At 40.9% G+C, this 8,036-nt stretch overlaps 1 protein-coding gene across 1 annotated transcript in view; it reads left to right on the forward strand.

Annotated features, from left to right (window-relative positions):
- Positions 1–1,118: 1,118 nt before the first annotated feature.
- Positions 1,119–8,036, forward strand: part of kptn (kaptin (actin binding protein)) — an 11,165-nt gene continuing 4,247 nt past the window's right edge. Inside the window, exons 1-6 of the mRNA XM_063197898.1 lie at positions 1,119–1,413; positions 1,637–1,719; positions 2,181–2,262; positions 2,359–2,413; positions 2,735–2,813; positions 7,044–7,117. Coding sequence (XP_063053968.1) covers positions 1,203–1,413; positions 1,637–1,719; positions 2,181–2,262; positions 2,359–2,413; positions 2,735–2,813; positions 7,044–7,117 — 584 coding nt within the window. The 5' untranslated portion in view covers positions 1,119–1,202. The remainder of the gene's footprint in view (positions 1,414–1,636; positions 1,720–2,180; positions 2,263–2,358; positions 2,414–2,734; positions 2,814–7,043; positions 7,118–8,036) is intronic.

Raw genomic sequence — 8,036 nt, forward strand, 5'->3', positions numbered from 1 at the left:
TTCCTCAGGGAGAGTTTTGCTGGTCTTGCATCCTCGTGGCTTGTGGCTTTATTTCAGTTGACAAATGCTCTTAACCCACTGAATGTGACATACAACCGGGCGAGATCAGGATTGCATGAGTAGGGCCAGGTGTAGTCTATCCTATCAGCGAAATATTCAAGGGGTCAAAGCACTTCACAAAACAAATTGTGACCAAGGACTTTATTTTTTTCCCCAGCTCGTTCTTGTTGTACATCTATTTTCAGTTCACTTGCCAAAAGACCAGAAATGAAAGGTTACACCAAAATTGTGCCTATAGGCCTACATTTTTGTAGCCTATAGGGCCTAGTGATTGAATGTGAACATGGCTCCTATCAATATATCTCATAAAATAAAATAAAATTCTATTATAAATCCATACAATAGCCTACAATAGCTCACTGTTTCAAATATTGTCTTTTTCTGTCTCATGGACATCCATTGTCTTTCATCATCTCCCATTGGATACTGGAAAATTAAAGATCTAGCTAAATGGAAAAACACAGTCAGAGAAGGTAGCACTACAGTTCTAATTTTTACACACTGTAGCTCTTAAGTCGCACGCGACCCTTGGCCTAGTGATGCTGAAGTGCATCAGCAAGCTATTCGCAGTCCACACATCATAACGCAAGATGAGGCCATTGGTATAGCAGTAGCCTGTCCATGTTCTTTGTTGAAGTTTTAGACAATTTATCCATGGTTAGAATAAAAAAATGGGATGTTTTGTTTTGTTTAGTATGGTTTAAATACTCATTTTAAAATGAGTGCAGTCGAAGAGGTATTCATTCACTGTAGGCCCATTTCAGGCAATGATTATTCCGCCCTCTAGTGGACATTGTGAAACTACATAATGTGGTGCCACCATTCAATTGTAATTGTGCTCGTTTTATTAACTGTACAAAAGTGCAGTTCCAAGATTTTGGTATTGACATGAGGTTTGTATACTTTATTAATCTATTTTTATATTTATTATTATTTTTTACAGCTGGAGCGAGCATTAAGTAGATAGCGTATTACGTCTGTTAGAGCGTCAGTGCTGATTTGCTCTGCCGTGGCTGACGTAGTTGCTTCAACCCGGATGTTTTGAGTAGCCTGTCGTGCATGGGGGAAAGAACTTCTGTTGCTGGTGTTTGCATTTCCTAACAAATTATTACATTTCAATAAGACAAACATCGTTTCAAAACATGTTGCCCGACATTGAAGGTGCTTGTCCATTCGTGGAGGACAGTTTCAGTCGGTTTCTGTCCCAGAGCAATATGTATGGCCTGTGTCAAGCAGGAGAGCAGGAGCTGCTGGCTGCTACATTGAAAGGGAAGGTGGTTTGCTTCAGATACCAGGATCTCCAACAGAAAATACGACCCGTGGCGAAGGAAGTGCAGTTTACGTACATTCCAGGTGAAAACATCATTAGGCTATTAATTTTGTCTTGGCGCAAGGTTTTATAAATTTCCACTGCAGCAGTCTACTTAGTTGTCATTTTAACTGCACTCCTTTCTGGAAGTTGCAATCAAGATATCATCATACTTAACTACCTTTTCACATTGGTCACACTGTATCAGTCCATAGTAGTGTTTGTGGAGTTTCTGGTTCTGTAACTGTTGTCCATATTGTCTTGCAGTTGATGCCGAAATCGTATCTATTGACGCCTTCAATAAGTCCCATCCAAGTAGAGGACTGGTGGTGGGCATTACTTTTATAAAGGTACATTAACATTTTCCTGTTCTATCCAGTGGTATTTTTGTCTGAATTCTTGTCCGTACAGAGGTGCAGAGATGCCAAAGTGACAAGTGCTAGAAATATATGGAGGGGGCCAGGATCAAGCAGCTGGACACACCATCTCCTGTTGGTGCCATGTCTTTGTCCTTATGTGAAATTATTATGGGGAATAAGCCATAGGCTGTCACTCTGTCAAAGTTGATGATATCATACACATGGCAAGTTTTTGAGCAAATGTGTCCGGGCACTTATTAAGACAATTGATCAGCAGTTAGTATTTCAAATCAGTATTTAATCATGTTATTTTTTTATTATTATTTTTAGTTAATCAGAAAATGTTTAGATAATCATGTTTCTGCCCAGCAATGTTGCTCAAAAGGTTGCCCTTTGCATTGATTACCTCAGCTCCCCTCCGTCGGACCTCTGATCTCTGTTGTTCTCTTTAGGAAGGAGATAAAGCAACACCCTTCCTCAACATCTACTGTGACTATGAACCGGGATCCGAGTTCAACTTGGAGTCTATTGCACGTGAGTCCATTTGAGTCTGTGATTGTAGAGTATATTGCTTGCACTTACTTCATCATCGCTTGTTTGAGAATGCTGATCTTTTGGTTGTTGTTGCAGAGAGTTGCCTGAATCTGGAGTTGAAGTACACCCCTTTCCAACTGTACCACACAGAGTGAGTGTTTTTTTTTTATTGCATTTGTTGTTTATGTTTGTGTTTGTTCTTTTTTTTTGGGGGGGGGGGTTTTTTTACAAAAAATAAAGAGAGTGAATGAATGGTCAGAACTATCTAGTTTTTCCTTCTTTTTTGAGTTATTTGTTTATATAATGACATCAGTATTAACATTTTTACATTACAGGCACAGGGTTAAGTAGAGCACACACACATACACAACATGCCACAGAGTCTACGCTAGGACTGGGGCAGCTGATTTTTTTGGATAATGCATTTGTTTACCAAAACAATAGAGGCACTGATGCCGTTGTCTCTTTGTAGAGTCCAGTGCAAAGATGGCTGTAGTGAAACCGTGTTTCTGTTGAGTGGCAATGACCAGTGCATCCACTTGTACAAAGAGGTGAGTCTCTCTATTTCCTTACTTCATAACTGTTGGGATCAGGAGTGAATGTGTACATATGCTTGTGTTCTTATAGTTATGGGTCATTTCACGTGAAATCAGACACTTTGGGACCCGACCGACCCGGATTTCAATCATACTTGGTGTGCCTTTTCAGTAGCAAGGTAGCACCCCAGAACTGCATTGGTTTGAATCTGACACTAATATTAAGGGAGAAACAGACTAGGAAAGGTTCACATGTGAGGGTAGGACACTATACATTCAGCCTTGAATATATCAGTCAGTGTTAGTCACAAAAAGATGCCTGTGGTGTTGTTTGAAAGCTCTTTTCTGGCTCTACATAGTACACAATCACCTTGGAATACAACTACTCTCAGAATATGAATTATGATAAATTGAAAAATTAAAAATTGAATATCTAAAAAACTCATATTTTAAAATGGCCAGTTCCTTGTCCAAACGTAGCCGGCAATGTCATGAGCAGCACCTTAAATGCTGGTGTTCGGTTTGTTATTCATTTCAGAGAGAAGTTGACTCACAAATATGGCATCATACAGACCACTTACTAATAATATGGTAATACCATAGTAGCATCACATGACAAAACAAAAACAAAACAAAAATGGTCAGTGTCCATGGTCCCAGGTTTCAGAAACTAAGGCAGATGTCCATTTATACACACCAAATGATGATATGTGAATGTTTGAACATTCCTTCTCTGTGTACCTGTGCCATCTTCCCTTTACCGTACTTTAAAGAGATAATCAATGGCTACACTCTCATTTTGTACTCTACCAGTGCATTTGAAGCAGCAGCTGTGTCTTTTGTAGATAATGTATAAGTACGTCCCGTTGCAGTTACAGGTTCCACTACCAGAAGCACATCCTGATGATCCATGACAGTCTATCTGGTCTGAAGGGAAAAGTGAAGGATGGAGATGGCCCATGAGGATGCAGGAAGTTCAGTTTCACCTCTCCAGTGCTCGGCATACATTCCTCAGCACATGCTAGCCACCAGTTGCCATCATATACAGCTACAACATACCCTTTGATGCTTGAAAATGTAACACATTCCTTTACTGAGCTCACTCTTTCAACTCTGCCTTCTCTGAATGCTCAAAATGGCCTAACTTCCACTGTGTCCATTGACAATGGGCAGAAGCTGTGTAGTTTTTGAGTACCTGGAATAGTTCTTGCAGATTCAAACCTTTTCAACAGGTTCTCAGCTTCATGATGGTACATCTCTGTTGTGGCAAACTGGCAATGGATGTTCTTGACATTATCCTTGACAAATTCAAACAGTTGGTATGGCGTTATAATTTAATTGTCAATAGGACGTTGCAGACTTGCTCGTGCAGCAAGCCATTTAACTGTCCCTCCAACGCCATCACATGGACCTTTGCCATGTGATGTGGCAAAAAAGTGCCACTCTGCAGGTATGTGAAAATCTGCCTCGTGGTGGCACAAATTTGTTGTAATTTAAAGGTTCTTATATTGTGCAGGAAGTCTGCAACGTCCTATTGACAATTAAATTGTAACGCCATACCAACTGTTTGAATTTGTCAAGGATAATGTCAAGAACATCCATTGCCAGTTTGCCACAACAGATATGTACCATCATGAAGCTGAGAACTTGTTGAAAAGGTTTGAATCTGCAAGAACTATTCCAGGTACTCAAAAACTACACAGCTTCTGCCCATTGTCAATGGACACAGTGGAAGTTAGGCCATTTTGAGCATTCAGAGAAGGCAGAGTTGAAAGAGTGAGCTCAGTAAAGGAATGTGTTACATTTTCAAGCATCAAAGGGTATGTTGTAGCTGTATATGATGGCAACTGGTGGCTAGCATGTGCTGAGGAATGTATGCCGAGCACTGGAGAGGTGAAACTGAACTTCCTGCATCCTCATGGGCCATCTCCATCCTTCACTTTTCCCTTCAGACCAGATAGACTGTCATGGATCATCAGGATGTGCTTCTGGTAGTGGAACCTGTAACTGCAACGGGACGTACTTATACATTATCTACAAAAGACACAGCTGCTGCTTCAAATGCACTGGTAGAGTACAAAATGAGAGTGTAGCCATTGATTATCTCTTTAAAGTACGGTAAAGGGAAGATGGCACAGGTACACAGAGAAGGAATGTTCAAACATTCACATATCATCATTTGGTGTGTATAAATGGACATCTGCCTTAGTTTCTGAAACCTGGGACCATGGACACTGACCATTTTTGTTTTGTTTTTGTTTGTCATGTGATGCTACTATGGTATTACCATATTATTAGTAAGTGGTCTGTATGATGCCATATTTGTGAGTCAACTTCTCTCTGAAATGAATAACAAACCGAACACCAGCATTTAAGGTGCTGCTCATGACATTGCCGGCTACGTTTGGACAAGGAACTGGCCATTTTAAAATATGAGTTTTTTAGATATTCAATTTTTAATTTTTCAATTTATCATAATTCATATTCTGAGAGTAGTTGTATTCCAAGGTGATTGTGTACTATGTAGAGCCAGAAAAGAGCTTTCAAACAACACCACAGGCATCTTTTTGTGACTAACACTGACTGATATATTCAAGGCTGAATGTATAGTGTCCTACCCTCACATGTGAACCTTTCCTAGTCTGTTTCTCCCTTAATATTAGTGTCAGATTCAAACCAATGCAGTTCTGGGGTGCTACCTTGCTACTGAAAAGGCACACCAAGTATGATTGAAATCCGGGTCGGTCGGGTCCCAAAGTGTCTGATTTCACGTGAAATGACCCTTATATCTCTGATGGCAAAGGGATGTTGAATCGACAGTGTTGGGCATCTTTTCATGTTGATTTGGCATTGATATTCAATGCCAATTCAACGTTCCGTTGCCATCACAGGGATTTGTGTGTAAAGACTTAGGTTATGCTATTTGTTATTAAAAGTTTTATACACAGTTATTATCGTGTTTTTTCCACTTGTATGTAGAAAGGCCGAAGGGGCTGCACACTGCTTTCAAAAGACTTAATTTATTGAGAACAATGTTTTGATCATAGATCTACTTCAGGCATCTTACAAAGGTTAAAAAGCAGTTAGATTAAATCGATTTTTCCACTCTGTCTCCGTGCATCAATTCAATACTCTTTTATTTCATGTCTTTTTAGATATTTGGATTTTTTCATGCCTTTATTGTGACAGGACAGTTACAGAGGGACAGGAAATGAGCGGGGGGAGAGAGAGATGGGGAAGGTTCGACAAATGACCCGGGCCGGAATCAAACCCAGGCCGCCAGCGCAGTAACCCAGCACCCTACCATTAGGCCACAGCAGGGCCACTTTTATCCTTTACCTGACATGTGTAGGTGGCAGGGCTTGACACTGGCACTAGCCAACCGGCCAAATGCTGGTAAAACTTGGCTGTGGCTAGTAGTACTTTCAGTATCACTAGCCAATTTGGCTGGCAGTGTATGTAACATATGCATCATAGCCTTTATGCTGCTGTTTGCCCATTTTGTATCAATTGTTTGTATTTATGTTCAAGAAAAAGCTCAGTAACTCAGTTTCTATTTGCTTGATATTCTTCCATGTAGAAAGATATACACTCATCTTGCTTTAGCACCTCATCTTCTGAGGTTAGACGTACACGTATCATGATAAAGAAAAAAAAACGATAGAAAATCTGTGGCTAGTGGAATACCTGAATGGCTAGTGACTCGGGAAAACCACTAGCCACAGAGGCCAGTGGGCGAAAAAGTTAATGTCAAACCCTGGTAGGTGGAGTAACTTTCGTCTCCACCAGAGGGCCACATGGATGTTGATGCATGACGTGCTGATGAAGACGGAAGTTACTCTGTTGAGAGAGAGAGAGGTAGAGTTGCGTCTGTGGGTAGGTTTTAAAAAAAAACTTCAGGTGCTCATCTGTGTCCAGAGGAATACATGTAAAGAGCAGAGAGAGGGTCCGAGGCACTCTGAGGTGAAGTTAAAATCTTTATCCTTTCTTTTTCTAAGAGGGGACATCAAGCCGACACGTTTTGGTCGTGTGCGACCTTCTTCAGGGATAATAATTATCCCCTATTAATCGGGCTAATAATCGGACCCCCTCTCTCTGCTCTATACAGAAGTTAACTCTGTTGAAACATGTCGGGTAAAGGATACAACTTTCACATGTCTGAAAGGAAAGAAAATCTGAAGGCTTGCCTTGCATGTGTCTTGCTTGTCTGCTTGTGTTGTTCATGTTATTTGTGCTTCCTGTTAGAACGCCTCCCTGCACCAGTTTGAGGAGCAGCCGGTGGAGAGACTTTTCCCCGAACTTCAGGACCTGCCCAGCAAGTATGTGACACACACACACACACACACACACGCACACACACACACACACACACACACACACACACACACACACACACACACACACACACACACACACACACACACACACAGAGCATACTAAGACAAAGAGCATCCTAAAATGCTATTGGTTATTAAAACTATTATACACAAGTTATTGTGGGGTTTTTTCCACTCATAAAGACAATGCTACGGACATGGAGATGTAATGAAGATCTCACACATTGCGTTCCCACCACCACCTCTGAAATCAAACTTTCATCCATCACTAGCAGAAGGCAGGCTGGTAACATCCATGTGTTTTATTTCACCCATCAACACCAGGAAGCAGGTAACATCCATGGGTGCATTCCAATATGGGACTTTGCGTCCTCCACTTGTGCTTGTGGCCTCGTACCAGGAAGTAATACGCCGTGATGAGATCGCTGACAATATGTTTCAATATCTCGCAAAAGCTCAATTGTAAAGTAATTTTCTCATTTGCAAACTGGAACTGAATGAAGAATAGTCCCCCAAAAATTGTTTTGGCTAGGCTGAGCGGGGAAACGTGAGGCCACAAGCACTAGTAGAGGACGCAAGGTCACATATTGGAATGCACCCCATGTGTTTTATTTCACACCAAAGATTGTCTATTCTAATATAGATCGTCTCTGTCAACACCAGGAAGCAGGCTGGTAACATCCATGCGTTTTATGCCTCTTGTACTAATGCTTGTGCTTTTTTTTATTTTAATTTTGTGTGTGTGTTTTTTATGGGTGTCTTCATGTCACTATGTCTGTGTTGCTCCATGTTGTTTCAAGTCTTTACTTAGGCCTTCCTGTTAGCACTTTGGTCAGCTGCTCATGTTGTTTTAAAAGTGCATTACAAATAAACGTTGACTTGACTTGTCGTTTTGCTAGTG

The sequence above is a fragment of the Engraulis encrasicolus genome, chromosome 4 (genome assembly GCF_034702125.1).
Source record: "Engraulis encrasicolus isolate BLACKSEA-1 chromosome 4, IST_EnEncr_1.0, whole genome shotgun sequence".
Taxonomy (NCBI): domain Eukaryota; kingdom Metazoa; phylum Chordata; class Actinopteri; order Clupeiformes; family Engraulidae; genus Engraulis; species Engraulis encrasicolus.